This window comes from Callorhinus ursinus, unplaced genomic scaffold (assembly GCF_003265705.2).
Source record: "Callorhinus ursinus isolate GAN/ISIS: 27379988/994484 unplaced genomic scaffold, GSC_fseal_2.0 scaffold3, whole genome shotgun sequence".
NCBI lineage: Eukaryota > Metazoa > Chordata > Mammalia > Carnivora > Otariidae > Callorhinus > Callorhinus ursinus.
In genome coordinates, this window is record NW_027397065.1 from 11,261,177 (window position 1) to 11,282,722 (window position 21,546).

Sequence of the window (21,546 nt, forward strand, 5' to 3'; positions counted from 1 at the left end):
ATAAATAAATGTTTTCTGGTCAGGCATAGACATAAATGAGAAAACAACTAATGGTTACCATAAATTACAGAATGGCTATTACAGAATTATAGAAGTAAAAGGGCTTTAAAAAAAATTACAATATTCATTAGACATTAACAACTACATATGAGATGGATTAGCATAAAAGACATGATAGTAATAGGACAAACGAATACTGGAAATACATCTCCCTATATTATTGATGCACTTTTAGTATTATAATATAAGTAAGAATAACTGATTTTTTGAGTGCTTCCTATGGTATAGATGCTATGCTAAATGTTTTAAAAACATTATCTCAAACACAATCTCATTAAAGTGGTATTATTATTATTATCTTCATTTATAGATGAAGAAATTGAGGCCTAGGGAGTTTAAATAACTTGCCTAAGATCAAGGAGCTAGACTCTATAATTCTGTAACAGAAGTATATTGCATCTGTAATAGAAAACAGAAAAACCCAACTGGAGCATATACCTGCTGGAAAATCATATATTAGCCAGGAATACTACTAAGCTTTTAAAAGATGGGAGAGGGAACTATTTAAAAAATCAATCACCTACTGTTCTATGTAAATGGTCTTTGAAATTTCATTCATAATTTGAACATAGGCTCGTATCACAATTATTTTATGAGGGAATATTATTTATGTATTCCTATAACATAAAGTTATTTATAGGATGAGTATTTTTATACATTTTATGTAGTACTTATTTATGGAATGAATATTTTATACATTTTCTTTGTACTTAATGTTTAGGTTTAAACCAGATGATGTATGTTTTAGATTTGAAAAACTCAAAAGACTTACAAAAAGATAACTTCCCAACCTTTACACATGACTGATGGCTGGTACTGAATGGTATTCCACATCAGCAGTGGCCAGTAACTGGGAATGGAAGCTTGGGTGCAGCCATGTCAGAGCCAGAGGCTAAAGTCTTGATGGCCGGTAATACACAGACTCACATAGAGAAGTTCAGTCCACATACTGTGTAATGAAATAGCTCTTCACTTCTTCAACAGTATATATTCATAAAATTATGAAACTAAAAAATAGACAAAAACTCTAGATCCCCCCCCCAAAAAAATGTCCTGGACCTAAATGTTCCCAGTCACTATTCCTGGGAAGAGAAAAAAAATTAAAATGTCTTTAATTCTAAAACAAATAGATCAGTGGCCATTTGTTTAAATGGCAAAAAGGGCAATTATTTCAGCAAGAAGAGCATAGCCACAGGGCTTCAAAATACACCCTCTCCTCAAGGAAGCCTTTCCTGACTACCCTATTTAAACTCTCCCCAAGAATTCCCTCGTCCCTTCCGAGCATATACCACAATCTAATGTATGTTTTACTTTATATATTTGTTTATGTAACTGTTTATTAACCATCTCCTCCCACCACCAGAATGCAAGTGCAGGAGGGCATAGACTTTTCTGTTTGGATCCAGCTACATTCCCAATGTCTACAAGAGAGGCTGGCACATTGTAGGCACTCAGTAAACAAAGGAATGAATAAACTTTTAGAATAAGGAATGTTATCTAGCATCACCAGTGGCCTCCTTTAAATAAAAGGCATTTAACTAAATAATGTGTCCTCTTAACTTGTTACAATACTTGCCTGGTTCAGAAAGCATATATTGAAGATTAAACTAATATATGACTGTAAAGAATTTTAAAAGAGCTACACAATGCTAAAAATTAAAATGGCATAAGTGTATATTAGTAGTAATTAAGTATGCAGTAATTGAAGTATGAAGTATAAAACAGACACATTAGCTTCTCTTGCACGTGATGTCCAGAGTAAGCAAATTATGATGATGACAGTAGGTATGACTGAAGTCAGAGGAAGGGAAACAGAAGAGAGATGGGGAAAACCAAATCTGAGAAGAAAAATTCCCTTTTACCTATGAATGTTATATGAAAATAGAGGAATCACTCAGTTACAATGGCTTTTTAAAAAAGAAAAGTGATAAGAACAAAAGAAAAAATTAAAAAGCAAAGCTGTCAATGCATAATAAACAAGAGGCCACAGTGGTTACCAGTCATTCATTTACCAAAGAGTACGTCTAAATGTGCACAAATAAAAGTTCCTCTTAAAATCATTGAGGCCTTAAGGGATCCAGGAATGGCTATGGAAATGGACATCTGTTTATCTTAATAAGAAGAAACCCTGTAGCTATAGACTTTCCAGTAGGTGCTGTTCACTATTTCTTTTCTCTATTTGACTAAGTCCCCTGTTACCAAGGAACTGAGTCAATTTTTTAAGCAATGGAATGTTGGCACTTTAAATTCCACAGTAATCACTTTAAAACTGGAGGAGTGCTTATTTTCAGAAGATAAAAATGTGTTTTTTATATTAAAATGTTGTTCAAAAATATTTAAGGGCTGCAAATTAAGGTAGCCATGAATAAATGAATAAAAGTTTTACTTGAACATGCAGAAGAATTGACTTTAAAAACATGAGAACATCAGAATATTTAAGGAAAAGGCCAATGAAAATGAAAAATGTAGTGGTATTAATGATTAAGGAGTAAGAGCAGTATTTAGGATGGTCATTGGCTTATATTCACCTCAATTTAACACAGAACTCTGAAGTTGGTATCTATAACTTACTCTGTAAAAAGTTAGTACTAAGTTTAAATACTAAAATATCTATATGAATAAAACGTAATTTTCGGCATTAGCTTAACTGAGTTTGAAAATGGCTGTTCCAAGGCCATTGTCTTCAAACAGCACTAATTCACTAAACTGAGCTTTCATTAAGGAATGCATATAAACATCATTGGAGTGCACCACCTAACTTTATTAACCAATCAACTTCAAAGAACAAATGATCAATGAGAACAATTTTTAGCAGCTAACAATTCACTTTAGGATACTCATGAACCCCACTAATTGTGATCATTTAAACATGGCTGAATAAAATGAATGAAAATTTATAATCAGGTTATTATGTTAATTTATGTAATCTGAAGTTCTACACAAATATAAGATACTATAATTGAGAATAATTTGTCCATGAGAATATATGTAAGGTATGGATAAACATGGGACATGATCATGATCTTTACCATGAAATCATAGGTTTCCACAGGGTGCTGTTATTTACGGAAAGGAAAAGGAAAAAGAAAAGGAAAAGGAAAAGAAAGGAAAGGAAAGGAAAGGAAAAGGAAAGGAAAGGAAAAGGAAAAGGAAAAGGAAAAGGAAAAGGAAAGGAAAGGAAAGGAAAGGAAAGGAAAGGAAAGGAAAGGAAGGAAAGGAAAGGAAAGGAAAGGAAAGGAAAGGAAAGGAAAGGAGTCTTTCTTGAAGTTAAAATAGTCCAACTATAAAACTAAAACTTAGTTCATCATCAAGAAAAAAAAAAACTTTCGGTGGTATTCCTATAATAAAAAGAACAACTGTGATACAAAACTGTGATACAAAAACAAAACAAAAAACCACCTTCACTGCTAGCTTTGGGATTTAAGAGAACTCAGGACAAAATGAATAGTTATAGAAGAAAAATTTCACAATGATATAAAATATATGATGATAATTTAAGGAGAGACATTAATTTCCTAAAACAAACAAAACAAATTTCAGTTTCTTTTCAGTTTATATAATCAGGAAATGTTTACCAACCAAAAATGGACATGACACTTACTACAGGTCTCATATAATGTAAAGCTTTCTCTATGCTTATTAGCTTTATAGTCTAAATTTAAATGAGAGGAAAGTAACCAAATCTACAAAACAAAGTCCTCCTAACCCTAATCTCAAGCTTTCTATAAAGAAAATTAGTGAAACTTAATCATATAACATAATCTATATGGCCAATTATCTTCTGATCTCTGCTGGAAATCTAAGGGATTAAAGGGAGTTTAAAAGTTCCATATACAAGTATTAAAGAGTTAAATGGCTCAGTCTTAATTGTGTTGTAACAATAAATCAAGCTGTCTCCTTAAATATTGTTCTTCAAAAACTTTGAAAGAAATAAAATTAGCAAGAAAGGAAGACTGAACAAAAGGAAGATAAGTTTCCAAATAAATGAGGGTTAGCCCAGCTATTGCACAGAATAATATTTTATTCACTTGTACATTACAAGCACTTGGAATAGTGCCTGGCAACCTAAAAGACTCTTAAACAAATATTTGTTGAATAAATGATGAACAATGTGACCTCGGATTTGAGCGTATTTATATAAAATTAAACATAAAATAGATTTTCCTTTTAAATATTGAACTTTGGAATTAATTTGTGAGGATAAATATTATTAAAAAATCCTCAAACCCCCCAATTCTTGGTAGAATAACATTACCCAAGGAATTTAAAAATCTCATGCAAAATTTCATGTAAACAAAGTATTTATAGGCAAAGTTTTGTGCCTTAAATTAATTACTTTCATTAAGCCTTCCAGATTTTTATATATCACACTCAAAGAGTTATATTAGGAACAGTAAGGATCATCTAATCCAACAGCACCATTGTTTCATAGATAAGATTACTATTTCTTCATTTTTTGATTATATCATGTTTTACATTAAAAATTTTTTTTGTGAATTTGAGACTGAGAACAAATCTCAAACTTTTTCACTCTGAGATGGGAGAATGTACAAAATTTGAAAAGAATGTTCTACAAGAAAGGGAAGGAGCCATGTTATAAAACAGGAAGCATGAGGAATGAATTTGGAAATGTGTACAGCAAATAACATGGAAATAAAATATATAATTATAAAAATCAGGAAATTAGAGTGAATGTCTAGTGTAATATCAAGTACACTGGTTTACTTCAAAAAATACATAAAAGTAAATTATACCAATTAAATGAGAAAAGGCAGAGGGGGTAGTCCTTTTAAAGGCATCATCACTTTCAAAAAAGACTGGTTATCACTATTCTTTTTTCTCTACATTGAAGAGTTTTAATTTTAAAGAATTATTGTGCACAATGAAATGAGGTATACTGGCAGGCATTTGATATTATCATTATCAGTATCAACATATTAGGACCTTAATGTTTAAACTTATCACAGTTAAACAAATATAAATAGTTTCTTCTGAATTGAAAACTATTTGATTTGGAAGTTTAATAATTTTTAAACTGGACTTACTGGAATCGAGATTTTTTTCAAATTACAGTCCTTTTCCAAGAGCTCATATACATACTTTGTGATAATCTAGATAGGAAAAAAAATAACACATTAAGATGTAATATTATCCATTATCAAAATTCACATAAATTATGTTATTGCTCTGAATGAGTATCTCTCTATCTTTGAGTGTCCGCCCCCACCAATTTTATTGAGAAATAATCGACATACATACATCACTGTATAATTTTCAGGCATTACAGCATGATGGTTTCATTTACATATATTGTTAGATGATTACAACAGGTTCAGCTAACATCCATCTTCTTACGTAGATAGAAAAAAAAGAAAAAAGTAAAAAAAGGACAGAAATTTCTTTTTGTGTTGGAAACTCTCAGGATTTATTCTTTGCCAAACTTTTCCATGTATCCTACAGCAGCGTTAAATGTAGTCATCATGTTGTTCATTATATCCCTAGTACTTATTCATTTTATAACTGAAATGTTTTAATACTAAATCAGGAGATTCTGGCTTACTTCCTGCTGCTACGTGACTAACTATGAACCTTAATACTAAAAATTAGGGCCAGTTAATATAAACTTGCAAAAATATATAAGGACTTCCTGTTTTTTTCAAAGCAGTACTCTGAAACCGTATTTTCTTTTTTCAGTGTTTCTAGAATCTGTTTTCTCCTATGATTTCCATATAGGAATTGTACCTGATACAGTACTATCCTGACTGAATCCTAATACCTGTTTTGTATTTACTGAATCCAGGAGGAAAAGGTTGGAGGTATTCTATACAAAAAAGAAAAATTAATCCAGCAAAGTTAGGCACCAGTTAGTATTACTGTTTGTGGCAGGCAGAAACATAGTTCCCCAAATATGTCCACATTCTGACTCCTGGAACCTAGTCATATGTTATGTTACATGGTAAAAGGAATTACGCAGATATGATTAAGGTTAAGGACCAGAGATGGGGAGATTATCCCGGATTACCCAAATTAGCCCAATCTAATCCTTTAATTTTTTAAAACTGGAAGATCACAGAAGAACAAAGGGACGCAAAGTGAAATGACCTTGAATGGTCATTGCTGGTTTTGAAGATGGAGGAAGGAGACCATGAGCCTCTAAAACGTGGGAAAACCCTTTAACAGTCAGTTAGAAAACAAGTCCTCAGTCCTGTATTTACAAGGACCTGAATTCTGCCAACAAACAAATAAGCAGTAAATGGATTCTCTCCTGGAGTCTCCAAGAAAGAACACAGTCTGTGAAAACCTTGATTTCAGTCTGGTGACAATCATACTGGACTTCTGACCTGTGAGATAATATATCTGTGTGGCTTTAAGCCACTGAAATTACAGTAATTTGTTACAGCAAAACTGGAAAGCTAATGCCTTATTTCTGTGAAGGAAAGTAAAGAGAGTAAGGAAAGAGATACCAAGTGAAAGCAATGATTTAATAAATTTTAATGGTCATTTTAAGAAGTGTTGCTCTCTCCAAAAATGTCTTTAATCATCTATGCACAATATCTCAGAGAATAATTTTAGCAGCAACATAATTAAAAGTCAAATTTTATAAAACAAAATCAGAAGATTATTTTTTTAGAAAATTAAGATGTCAATTGCTTTGGTGCTGTATTCTGTAATCTAAAATACATTACCTATCCTGCTTTCTTTAAAGAGCCCAAAATTCTTTCTTCTATGTATATGTATTCATTCATTTTAGAAGGAGTATATTGGATGCATGCTAGAAGAGCTTTACCTTGGCTAGTAATGATAATTTCAAACACTACAACACTACACTAGAACAAGGCAATAATCCAATAATAATTAATCAAATAGTATTCCCACATCTTTATGTAGTAGTCAAAATTATACTCATTATACTTTCACCAGAGGTAGTGGTGCTGTAAACCTTAAAAAAAAAACTAAAAATATGTAGAATCAGACAAAATTATGTATGAATTTATATAATGGCCTGCCACTTCAAGAAAAATGACCTGAGATTAGCTAAAATGAGTGGCTTATCATTTCTGAAAATTTCCTATTACCTATGAAATCATAAAATATCCTTATGTTTAAAGCAATAATAAAACCAATCAAACTTAATTCAAACCCAAGTTAATTCTACCACTACGCAAAATACTTCAGAGACATAATTTGAGAATTAAAAAATTAAACTATTTTGGCAGTTCATACCTTAAGTCAATATGAGATAAAATATTACAGTTAATTCTCAACTTTCATACTACATGATAATAGAAAACGATTCAAAAACTGCTTACACTTGGTTTCAAAATACGTTATAGGGCAAGTGTCTTCACAAAATATCAAACCAAATAATAAAACCATACATTAGTAGAGTTGGAGAGACACTGTGTAACTTGCCCAATTTGCCTTGCTCTCTAATTCCTGACTGTAGAAGAAAAGCAACCATAGATTAAACCCTCTATGTCTTAGGCAATTCTGTCTGCCTTGAATGTTCTCCCTTAGCCCCCGTCACATGTCAACTGTTTCCGGCAACTTTTCATGCCTCATCTCAACCCTTCTAAGATTAAAATGAAGTGTCCCACCTCTGTGCTCCTCTGGACGTGATTGAATAGCATCCTGTAATATACGAGCTTTGTATCATGCACCTTTCTGTTACCTGTAGCCTTAGGACATTATAATTTGGGTATCCTACCTTTACTCTTCCTTGTAGCCACACAGAATAGTATCTGGTACACTGAAGGGAGTTGAAAATAGTACACAAATTCTCCTCACTATTCATCCTGTCTATACGTTTTGAGGGAGAAGTGTTTGGGTTTTTCTTTTTTTTAAATCTTTAAATCTTTAAAAAGAGATTTTAGAAAAAATCTTTTCTAATTGCTGGATCAAGGTTTAGAAAGAGAGCATCAAGGATCCATTGCCCTCCTGCTTACATGGGATTGTACTCTGCATTTAGAAAGACCAACAAAAGATAATTTGAAAAGGAGATGAGAAAAAAATCTCTGTCCAAATGTCATTTGTGTTCAAATATTCACTGGAAACATTGTTTCTAGGGAAGTTCATACAAGGCTTAAGAGACTAAGCATGCTCTAAAGTGAAATCTTCACTCTAATAAGAAACAGAAACTTCTGGTTTCTTGTCCAACGTATAAAGAACTTGGAAGCAGTCACTACCATCTGCACAAAAAGAAAAAAAAGCTGAACAAACTAAAAATCAACAACTCTCCTTACATCTATCAGAGAAATGAGGTCAAAGAGCAAACTACTGTCCTGAAAACTGGAAAAACAGGCAGATGCAGAGAATCAGGGCTTACAGGAAGCAAAACCCCAGGTGCAGAAGTCATAGGTTGAAGCCAATACTATGGAAGGAACACCTTAAACTGTAAGTGATTAATTGCTCAGGCTCAGGATGGACTAGCTTAATGATTAAAAATTAATAGGAGGTGCAGCCTTAAAGACAGATCTCCCAAACGTTTCCCAATTTTATTTCCATGAGTCCCACGAGGTTCTCACTGTGAAGACATGAGAAAAATCCTTTCCTGCTTGCAGCAGTGGAAGGGGAAAAATAACCATTTTGAAATATTCTAAACCTTTCTGTTCTCCTTAATAAGGCCTGCCCATAAAAGAAACTATTTTACCAGCGCTTAACTGACATGAAGGAAGGGAAGTGGCCAATTCCGGCTCACTAAAGGAATGAGACCTAATGACAGGAGCATAGAACATTTCCTCCTATATTCCCACATTATCACTACATCATTAGGGTTCCTATAAATTAACAGGGAATTACAGAAGAACTGTAGGACTCACACCCTATTTAAGGTCTCTAGGAAAACTCGAAGACAATAAGGGAAACAGAACTAAACAGAAAATTTTAGCCTTGGACCCCAGAGCTATAACAAATAGTAAACACAGCCTAACTCCTGGCCAGATAAACATAAGACCTGAAACTAACCACCCATCTACTGAAGTTCCTTTCCCCCAATACATTATGTCTAGCTTTCAACAAAAAATTACCAAGCATACTAAAAGGCAAAAAGAAACAGTCTTTGTACTCTACATTTAGAAAAATCAACAAAAGATAATTTCAAAAGGAGATGAGAAAAAAATCTCTGTCCAAATGTCATTTGTGTTCAAATATTCACTGGAAAGACTGTTTCTAGGGAAGTTCATACAAGGCTTAAGAGACTAAGCATGCTCTAAAGTGAAATCTTCACTCTAATAAGAATCAGAATCACTCTAATCAGAAACAGATTCAGATATGGCAGAGAATTCGGAATTATAAGACTTGGAATTTAAAACAACTATGATTAACATGTTAAAGAATTTATTGGGAAAAGTGGACAGTATACAAGTATAAATAAGTATGTAAGCAGACAGATAGAAACTCTAAGAAAGAATCAAAAGGAAATGCTAAATCAAAAACACATAACAACACATAACAAAAATAAAGAATGGGGGCACTTGGGTGGCTCAGTTGGGTTTAGCGTCTCCCTTTGACTCAGGTCATGATCTCAGAGTCCTGGGATCAAGCCAGCATTGGGCTCCCTGCTGAGCAAGGAGTCTGCTTCTCTTTCTCCCTCTGCCCCTCCACCCCCACTTGTGCTCTCTGCTCTCTCTCGTGCTCTCTCTCAAATAAATAAATAAAACCTTTTTTTAAAAAAAAATGAAGAATGCCTTTGATGCACCCATCAGTAGGAGGGACATGGCCAAGGGAAAAAAAAATAGAGTTTCAAGATATGTCAATAGACATTTCTAAAATAGAAATGTAAAGAGAAAAAAAGAATGAAAAAATGGAATAGAATATCTGAGAATTGTGGGACAATTATAACAGGTTTAACATATATAAAATGTGAATACCAGAAGGAGAAGAAAGAGAAAGGAACAGAGGAACTATGTCAAGTAATAATGGCTGAGAATTTCCCAAAGTTAATGACAGACACAAAACCACAAATCTAAGTAGTACAGAGAACTCCAAGCAGGATAAATACCAAAAACAATAACTAGCTTTATCATATTAAAACTGCATAAAACCAAATACAAAGAGAAAATCTGGAAAGAAGCCAGATGAGGGACACAGGGGATTGGAGAAGTGAGGGGAGGGAAGTGTGGGAATTTAGTTACAGAGGAAAATAAGAATTACATCACACTTCTCTTAGAAACAATGCAAGCATGAAACAAGATGAAACCAGAGAGGGAGACAAACCATAAGAGACTCTTAATCATAGGAAACAAACTGAGGGTCGCTGGAAGGGTGGAAGGGTGGAAGGATGGGGTAACTGGGTGATGGACATTGGGGATGGTATGTGTTGTAATGAGCACTGGGTATTACATGAGACTGATGAATCAGAGACCTGTACCCCTGAAACAAATAATACACTATATGTTAATTAATTGAATTTAAATTAAAAATTTTTTTAAAAATTAAAACATTTAAAAAAGAAACAATGCAAGCAAGAAGACAGTGGACTGAAATATTCAGTATTGAAAGAAAAAAACTCACTGATCTAAAAATCTGTATCCAGTAAAATCATCCTTCAAAAGTGGAAGAGAAATAAAGACAGTCTCAGACAAAAAAAAAGTTGAGAGAATTTTTTTGCAAGGAGATCTGCCTTGCAAAACTGTTAAAGGAATTATTCAGAGAGAAGGAAATTATATAGGTCAGAAATTTGGATGTACATGAAGAAAGGAATAGTATGAGAGAAAGAACAAATAAAGGTAAACTGTATTTTTTTTTTCTTATTCTTACTGGATCTAGTAGATAACGGTTTGTTCAAATAACGACAATGTATTTTGTGGTTATAGCTTATAGAAAAGTAAAATGAATGACAGTAAGGTTAGAGGTTATGGGAGGTAGAAACTGATAATACTCTATTATAAAGTACTTACACTACCTGTGAAACAGTATACTGTTATTTGAAACACTGGAAAGAAAATAATTACTACTGATAATTTTCCTGGATTTCTTTTAATGAAATCACATTGGAAGAGAAAGGAAAGTAATTTTGAGATTATATATTCAAGAAATAGAGCCCTTGGCTACTAATAGAATAATGCCCTCTAAGGAATTAGAGTCTAACTAAACTCTTTTCTAGCTCAGGGTTTCTCAATCTAGGAATTAAAGAAAATTTTAATGAAGGGATGATCAAAGAAACTATAGAAAGAAGGAAAATGAAGTCTGATAAAAAATCAGTTCTCAGTGGAGTACTTCCAGCAGAAGAGGTATGTTCACTCTGCAATAAATTTATTTAGATATTTACTGAGCAATTGTTGTGTGCTTATCATGTATCTCATACATTTCAGCATTATTTCCATTCCTTAATTAAATAAGAAGCAAACACTGATACCCTTTACCACTACAAAAGCACTGAAATTATTCTGGCAGATTAAAATTTAAGGTGATTGGTGGGAAGAGGGTGATACTAAGAAGGCTCCAGAAAGTACATCAGACCCTTTTGGAACTGGATTTGAGAAATGAAATGAGATGACAAGACATATATGACAAGAGATATGACTGGATAGATAAAAGACAATTAATATAAATATTTAAATTAAATGAAAATATAAAGTTCACTTTACTACTAAGTTGTAAGGCTTCCATTCTTTCTTACTCTGAAGGAAATCCTCTCATTAGCAACAAACTAAATTTGGCCTGATAGACTCAGAGCAATAACAATTTTTATTTTGCAACTTTATTAACAATGTAAGATACAAACTTCTCTATTGGGCCTATCAGGAGAGTAAAAACTTTAGTCTAAAACAAAAAACAACAAAACTCATAAATTGTTAGTTATATCTACCCCTAAAGAGAAACACCAAATGCTAAGAGTATCCTGATTTGGTAAAGGTAAATAAACTGAACTGAAAGAAAAATTCTGAAAGATTTAACTATATCTATAAAACTCTTTGCCTCCTGCAATCAAAGAAAAATCTCAGAAGTTAGACTAAATAAATTACCTACCTGAATTAGTAAAAGATGAATTTTAAAATGTTTTAACAACTTAGGCTAATCAACTTGGTAGAAATCTAGTTCTAAATGACAGAATGAAACTAAATAATTTGTAACTGTACAGTGAAGCAACAGTTTACTTCAGTTCTCTGCTCAAAATGATTATGTACATGGTATTTTTACTAAACAGATATTCATAGAACAGTTGAAAATAGCTTAGTTCTACCTAAGCATCTCCTTTTAACATTATTCATTTGCTGAGGAAGCTCTGATTTCACAAATAAACCAAGAGGAGTCAATATAGAAGTCTGACTTATAGGGGCTCCTGGGTGGCTCAGATGGTTAAGCATCTGCCTTAAACTGATAATTTTCCTGGATTTCTCTTAATGAAACCTTTGGCTCAGGTCATGATCTGCAGGTCCTGGGATTGAGCCCGATGTTGGGCTCCCAGCTCGATGGGGAGTCTGCTCTTCCCTCTCCCTGTGCTCTCCCCCTCCTTATATTCATTCTCTCTCTCTCAAATGAATAAATAAAATCTTTAAAACAAAGTCTGACTTATAAATATATCACAAATGTAAACAATGTTTGATATTAACAGGTTTTACCATATCGGAAGTTTAGAGACAGACTTTTCCTTTTAACACAATCTATACTAAATTTGTATCTATTTTGTGTTACTCAGTTCCACTTCACTTATTAATAAAAATAGCATTTAAAAAAACTCCATGGCAGGGGTGTTTTGAGGAAGATGGCAGCCGACTAGAAGGACCCTTGGCTTGTATAGTCCCATGAATACCATTAGATAACTATCAAATCATCTTAAATACCCCAGAAATCAACCTGAAGACTGATAGAACAAATCACAATTAAAGGGAGAGAAGAGGCCACAATGAAGATGTGTGTTCATCAAACTAAAAAGAATAAAAACAACAAAATTTTTTTAAAAATTTAAAAACTCCAAGGCTTTTAAGAAACCAGTCCTACTCATTTTGTCTTCAAACAAAGTGCAACTGGTAGGAGATTTTAGGTCTGAGCAATGACTTGACTTAGAACATGTTATCCCCAAAAGGGAATGTTAGGAACATTCACACAGTCAGTGTAACTTTTACTTTCAGGGCTGAACCATGACAGCTTTATTGGGGCATACAACTCTAGATCAGCAGTTATTTTCTCTGGTGTTTTTGGTTTCCATGGTTGTAGCTAATACTTTTGCTATCAGCCTAATTGAGCTTGTAGGTAATCAGGCTTCGTTTTCTGGTTTCTTTTACAGCATTCCCTATGTCTTTTATGGACTGCAGATTCACTATCATGTCTAGGTCTAGATTTTGTTTTATTAATTTTCTTGAGGACTCAATGTATTTCCTGAATCTTTTTACCAATTCAGAATAATGCCTCATTTAGTCTTATTTCCTCTACTTGATTACATTCCTTGAGAAAGAAGGGTATAGTTTGCACTTAACTGTAGTTCAAACAAAAGCAAGTGGAATAAGGTACTCAATAAAGTTTTGTTGATTTTTAACTTTTTCTAAATATTCATTATTGAAATAGCAGAAATAAGCCTAAAAGAGAACCCTGTAACTCAGTCGATTATTCATTTATCCTCCCAATTCTTTCTGAGGATTTCTCAGTCTCATACATTTCAAACTAAAATATTTAATACAATATACACAGTGTTCTTTGATTTTAAGGTGAAAAACAGTGACTAATAATGAATAAGATACTGCTTAATTTGGGGCATTTTGTAATATTTTATCTTCGGTATATCTGCAAAACTACTGCAGCTAAAATTCAGCATGGCTGATTCCAAAGTTAGCTCATGTTACTATGAGAGTGAACTTTACTACTGGATAATCTGAGTATCTGTAGTACTTCTACTGTCAGAAAATCTGAATGAAATACTACAGTTCCCAGAATATGCCACTCCTACAGCCCTTCCAGCCTCAACTCCTTCTTAATTACTATCTCTACACCTTCAGACATAGATACAAAACACCGAGTCACGTTACAGGGCTAGGAGTGTAATTCAGCATCAGTTTCATGTTACTGGCCAAGGAAGTGGGTAGGAAGGTCTTGGCTACCTCAAAGAAAAGTCATCTCCTTTCAGTTTTTCAGACTGTGATTTGGGGAATGCAGTAAAAGCTTAGTAGATCACAGACCTGTACCCCTGAAACAAATAATACATTATATGTTAATAAAAAAATTAATAATTAAAAAAAAGAATTTAGTAGAAAGAAGTCACCTATAGTTCCCTCTTCTGTAAAATCTCATTATTCTGCCTCAGGGCCTCACCTGAGCTTTGATTAATTAAAAATTTTTTGTTGGTATGAGTATACACACATATTTGTTGTGTTGTGTGTCTGTATGTATACATATATCTCATATATTTCAATATGTATTTCAAAATCTATATATCCATCTATATAGAAGATGGATATAGGTATATATCTACATGAGTATAGTATAGGCACTTATGCATATACATATATACACACACACACATCTATATTTTATTTATTTCCATATTTACCTATCTACAGAGAGTAAAACTATGAATATACATGCATGTACATGCACAGACATGAACATGTTTACTGAGGGCCTAGAAGCAAAAACAATGCCACCAATGTGACCAATGTGTATATAGTGTATTTATATATATATATATATATAAATACACTATATTATAGTATATATATATACACACACACATATATGTAAACACTTTTTCAATAAAAGTAACCGGAGCTCCTTGGAGAGAGGGTTGATTCAGAGGCTTGGGTTTTATATGTCATTTTCTGTTAGGAAGAACCACGGATCCTAAGAGAAAAGGTTGATTCAGGGCTTGGAGCACAGCAACTACAAATCTGAAAAAAAGGGGGATTTTTGTACCAAGAAATAAGAAAATGCTGAAACAGCAATGAATAAATGTTAAAATAACACAAAAAACTGTCTGACAATAATTCTTCTGGTCAAATCTGGGAGAATTTAGGCATTAAAAAGATGATAGCAATATATTATACAACTCACTAAATAAAATAAGAATCTATGAGTCCGTATGATATAAACAACTGAATGAACAAAGTTAAAAAAAAAAAGAGCTCTTTCTTATGTAGAATACCAACTAACATATATAGAAGACATGATGGAATTAAAAAAACATCAATGGATGCTAAAATTAATAGGTGAGGTTCTGAAAAGAACATAGTCCCAAGTATCTGCCCAAAAAGTACTTATTAATTACAAAGAGGAAAATAATAATATATGGTATGATCTGACAGACATCACCAATATTGGAGCAAACAAAAAAATGTACTTTTTTTTTTTAACTTAAATATAGTTGACATACAATATTAGTGTCAGGTGTACAACAGTGATTCAACATTTATATATATTATGAAATATGCACCATGATGTCTACTTACCATCTGCCACCATACATAAGTTACTACAAGATTATTGACTATATTCATTCATTCAAAATCACGTACTCTTGATATCATGCATTGAGGACAAAAAGTAATTTCTAGGGTACTTCTGTCAAAAATGCATAACCTGAATGTAATCATGAGAATACAAAGGACAAACTCAAATTAAAGGTCATTCTACAAATGTCCTGAACTCCTCAAAAAATGTCAGTGTCAAAAAATATAAAGAAAGGCTAAAGAATAATTCCAGATTAAAAGAGAATAAAAGGACAATGACAATTAAATGTAGTGTATGAACCTGGATGTGATCTTGGACTTGAAGAATATTAGCTATTAAGTACATTATGTGACAGGTAGCAAAATTTAAATGTGGCTTGTAGATTGTATTATATTAAATCAATATAAAATTTTCTGATTCTGATAATTGTACTGTAGTTATCGAGAGAATGTTCTTGTTCTTAGAAAATATGCAATGTACTGGTGGTAAAAGGGTATGATGTTTCCAACCTATTCTCAAATGGTTCAGAAAAAATCATATAATATACATGATTCCTTATAATCATGCAACTTTTCTGTAAGTGTGAAATTATATCCAAACAAAAAGTTATTTCAAAATTTCCCAAACTCTTCATATTCCTACTTCAGGTGCTACTAACACTGCATCTATTTTCACAAGTATTTCAATTGAAATGTGGCAGATGACAAACAGGCTAACAACAATTTGCTTTCATTAAAACATTTTCATTTCTTGAAATGTTATGACAAGACCACAACTATACTCTATGGGTATAATTTTCATCCGTTATTGGTTGTCAAAATCAAGGACTCAATGGAGTAAGTCAGAGTTTGCTAAGTTTGAGCCTGTGTTTATCTCCCACCTAAAATTCTAAGTCTCTTAACTTCCCCCATTATTCTCTAATGCCCCGAAACTCAATTCAAATGCGACCTCCTACCTGACGTTTCCACTTATTCTGCCAATGAACTCTACCTTTCTTATGACATTTAGTATGTTCCATCTTGATTATCTCACATTCTCATTTGCCCACTGAAGTGAGCACCTGAAAAGCAAGAATTATATCCTACTTTATTTAGCATCAACCACACTGTAGATGAGCAATATATGAAAAATGAGTGAATGAAAAACAATTGGTAGTGCGTGCAAACATGTGGCTTTTCAGTTTATCAAGAACTGTAAGTAATACAGCACACTTGAAACTCTGCATATAACTTTTAACTCCCTCAAAACTTAACTAATTATAGCCTACTAGTGACTGAAAGCCTTACCAATAAATAACGTAAAGTCAGTTAAATAACACATATGTTGCATGTTATATATATTTTGTACATAAGAATATATATGTATATTCTTACAATAAAGTAAGCTAGAGAAAAAATGTTATTAAGAAAATCATAAGGAAGAGAAAATACATTTACAGCACTGTGTTTACTGAAAAAAAATCTGTGGTGGACCTGCACAGTTCAAACCTGTGTTATTCAAGGGTCAACTATTATACTGGGGCTCAGAATTATTTAAAATAAAGATCTACCCAGTAAGTCACCTAACTATTTAAAAAACACTTTTCCCCCCTTAATGTCCCATTTATCCAAACTCTACATTCCATCCTAGCTCCCTCCTAGGAAAGGATGGAGGGAGGGAGAGTTGGAAAAGAGGGAGAGTTGGAGGAAGAAAAAAACCATACAATTTCTAAATAAAATTTAATATTATTCAATAATGTCAGTTTAGTTAAACTAAAAAAGTTCTCTTGCATCTTTACATTAAAGAGACTATGGAACAGCAATGAGTTGTTTAATTAGAACTAAGGCACATTTACCCCAGGTGCATGTCCTCTTAAGTCAGAACTACTTCTTAAATTTCATAAAATTGTCTCCATCTCATCCCTATTTTTCCTCTTTAAAGCTTTTATACTTCACCATCAGTGGGTACATTCTAATCTTTAGTCTTTTGAAGTAACTGCTTTTCCAGCATATCTTTGAAATAAAATTCATTCCTCTAACCTTCCATTAGCATTCCCTGGAGTTCTAGTCTGTATCCCTAGCTGTCCTTCATTTAGCTCAGATGCTCTCAAATTTTCCTTTTACCTCTTCAAAAGAAGACTCCTCCTTATTCTATGCCATCTTTTCTCCAATGACCAGATTCTTAAACAGCTTACCAGAGCAATAGATTTGTAAATGTATCCAACTATAGACGTCTCCTAGAGATTTCACGGGCACCTCAAACTGACTACATTCAAAGTAAATCCAAATATACATGTTTTAGATACCTATTTTCCTTCGTTACATTCCTCTGGTACGTTCATCAACACCACAAATGGCACCACCACCCACCTAACTTCTCAAGCCAGAAGCCTAAATGTCTTGAGTCCTTCTCCAACCTCTACTTACAATCAATCATCAAGTCCCTCCAGTGAATAGTGGAATTTCTCCACATTTCCTCATGTGGCGGAAATATCTATCACCACTCTATCACCACTCCAGTCCATTATAGTCTATCAAAAGGTAGTTACCTCTTCCTTGGATTGCTTCTGGGGCCTCCTTCTGCTACATTTAATACCTACTTCCTTCAGCTCCTACCTCCTGTTAGCAGGCCTATTACTCATTTAAAAATGCAAATCTGATAAACTCCCAGTACTATTAGGGTAAGACCCCAATCCTTAAATTGTACAATGTCCTGCTGGATCTGGCCCCGGCCTACTTCTCAAGTTTCATTTGTATCATTCTATTTCTTCATTTTTTGTCTTGTGTAGCCACGATGACTTTCTTTTAAATTCTCAGATGTATCAGGATCTTTTCCAGCTCACAGCTTTTGCAAACACTGTTGCTTTGCTCGGAATCCTCTTTCCATTCTTTGCTTATTCAGTTTAACATCTTCCTTGCCTGCCCCCCAATCTACCCACAAGACACAGCTAAGAATCTTGCATTCCTCCTTCCTAACACTTAGATCATTAATGATGTCTTTTCCAAAATCTGTCTTTGCCATTAGACTTTAGCTTTCAACTATGTAAATTTGTCTCAGGCTGAATGTCTAGAGCCTAACCAATGTAAAGGAAATAAAATATTTTTTTAATAAAAATAGCAAACATATGCATAACATTCACAATGATGTAAGTTCCTTCAATAAATCTTTACTCTTTAATCTTCACAACAACTCTATCGAGTAAAGGAGGAAACCACAGTATTTAAATGGTTATGTAACCTGCCCATGGTCACAAAGCTACATAAGTCATAGTCTGGATTCAAATGTAGGCAGTTTGCCTGCCCTGAAGTCTAGAATCTATTTTCTGAACTTATACGATATACTGTATCTCCTATGTTACAAAGTCAATAAAGTCAAAAGACGGCTAATACTATTTTATGCCTACATGCATAATGAAAAGACATTTGGTTTAGAGGTTAGTAAAAGAAAGATGTAATGTTTTTTTAAAGATTTTGTTTATTTATTTATTTGTGTGTGTGTGTGTGAGAGACAGAGAGCAGGGGATGCTGCTGGCAGAGGGAGAAGCAGGATCCTCAGTGAGCAAGGAGCCCGATGCAGGACTGGATCCCAGCACCCTGGGGTCATAACCTGAGCCGAAGGCAGACAATGAACCAAGTGAGCTACCCAGGCGTCCCCAGAAAGATGTAATTTTTACCCCATGAGGTTCACAGATCCTACCCAGTCAGTCCTATCCCTTTGGGTTAAGAATCCCTGGCTTAAGCATTATCACCTGGAGCCTGTAGAACTTCCCACAATAAGCAACGTCCTGGGCTCAAAAGGGAAAACTGTCCTGATCCGTATCTTTTCTGAGATGTACACTATAAAAAGGAGAGCTCTAGATCCATTTCCTGGCTATACAAATTTATATGATTTTAGTTTTAATATTAGGCATATTCAGATGATTTGAGATGAAACATTAGAGCCAATTTTCCCTGCTTCTCTTAATAACAACTGTCTATGTTTCAAAAACAAGAGGAATAAAGATTCCATGGTTCCCGAACTCAGGTACTCAGGACAATACAATCACTGTGTCATCTGGGTAAAGAATCCCACTAATTTTTCATGATCTTTTCTTTCATCCTTGTCACTCTGTTGAAGTAGATATTTATAAAAACAATTACAAAGGCAAATAGGCATATTTGAATGACTTTGTGCCAATTTTTATCAGCATACTCAAGTAAACACATTACAGTTGACATGTAGAATATGGTTTAATAATGGGTATGAGAAAGCCAGAAAAAGAAACAAACTATACATCGGATATCACATATGCAAATAATAAAATTGCTATAAATTATTTACTCTACTGAATGAAAAGCACTTAAAAGAATAAGACTACATTGTAGTTAGCAAAACAAAACAAAACAAAAAACACAAAAAAAAACAGGTACACTAATAAACTCAGAGCAGCCTTTGCTATGCCATCTGAAATCTTCAAGTAATTTGTAAAACTGAGATAATCTCAGCAACTACATTATGGATTAACACTATGCCTCTTTATCTTTTTTCAAAACAAGGTAACTATTCCCTGCAGTGACAGTAAGGATAAAAACGATACTATTTTCACCAATCTCCCTTCACCTTCCCACATAGAGGGCTTTAACAATTTAACAACAAAGTCTAGAAAAGTCTTGACAATTCTACTGAACATAATAATGTAGAGTCTACTGGGAAACACTATTCTAAGAAAGATGGCCTATCTGAAGTCAAGAGATACTCTCTTTCATAACCACTCTCATTGAGGGAGAGGAAGAAACCAGTTTCCTCCCATCCTCCTGTTTCTCCAACTAAAAGAAAAAAAAAGGTTAGATTTCACCTTCCAGCTACAGTGGACTTACTGGTATTTGGATTTGCCTTTTTGGTATAAACAAATAGACAAGTGTGTGAAATATATTAAATTGTTTTCAAACAGTGGGGAAATAGATGGTATAAATCTGTGATCCCTGAGAGAAAGGAAACAAAGGAGATGAGCCCCATAATTACCTTGGCTTTCTGCCTGAAGGCAATTTCTGGGCTGTGGCCCAGGTATGATAAAACTCAAGCAGAACCCAGTGGCCTTTATGAGTTCAAGAGAAAGAGATTCAAGTTTAGGGAAAATGAGGCAACTGGAATTTGCAAGCAAAATATCAGACAGAAGTGAGTTATGCAGAAAAGGAGCTCTAGAAATCAATATATGAGTTTCTTTACGTCTTTGGCTAAGCTGTATATGCAGAGGGAGAAACTTCCAAGAGACCAAAGAAAACTACTGGGAAAAAAAATACTGGAAAGTTTAAAAGTGAATGATTTCAAAAGCTTATAAAGGGCTTGAAGACATCTGAGTTAAAGCCAATCAGAGTGAAAAGGCTTCACTGAATACCTGGGGTGACCCAAGGAGGATAAAACCTCAGAAGAGAACTAAAATATCACTAGAGTAGTAACTACCTAGATCTACCTTAGCAAAGCTGAAAAACAAATCTACAACTGATCAAGCTGCTCCACAACAAACTTAATGGCTGCCAAAACAAATGCAATGTTCTTTAAAGGGAGACAACTGTATCCAGACACTCACTGATACAACATTTATAATATCCACCATGCAATACAAATTACTATAGACATTCACAGAAAAGGGAAAGTGTGATCCATAAATGGGGGAAAAAAATCAGTCAATGAAAATCGATCTAGAAATGATAGAAATGATGAAACTAGGAGGCAAGTACATTAAATAAGTTACTGTAAAAACCGTTCAAGGATGTAAAGGAAAACACAATAAGAAATGGATAAAAAAAGAACCAAAAGGTGCTACAAAGAAATGAAAAATACAATATCTGAAATAAGGAATTCAATGGGTAAATTTAACGGGAAATTAAACACTGGAGAAGAGTAGATGAGAGAATATGAAGATACAGCAATTAAAGCTATCCAAAATGAGAAAAAAGACAGAAAAAATGAACAGTGCTTCAGTGCCCTGTGGGACAATGACAAGTAGTTTAACATACATGTAATTGGAGTACAAGAAGTGAGAAAGAGGAAAGAAGAAATATATGAAAAAATAATGGAACATCATCTTTCGGATTTGATAAAAACTATAAACCTAAGTATCCAAGAAGCTCAAAAAAGAATATAACC

General features: G+C 33.5%; 1 protein-coding gene across 12 annotated transcripts in view; it reads right to left on the minus strand.

The window, feature by feature from the left end:
• ARB2A (ARB2 cotranscriptional regulator A) overlaps positions 1-21,546 on the minus strand; it is a 395,713-nt gene that overhangs the window by 301,712 nt on the left and 72,455 nt on the right. For all 12 annotated transcript variants that reach the window (XM_073888143.1, XM_073888149.1, XM_025866777.2 and 9 more), the window contains one exon: positions 5,106-5,171. In XM_073888143.1, the coding sequence (XP_073744244.1) occupies positions 5,106-5,171 (66 nt within the window). The remainder of the gene's footprint in view (positions 1-5,105; positions 5,172-21,546) is intronic.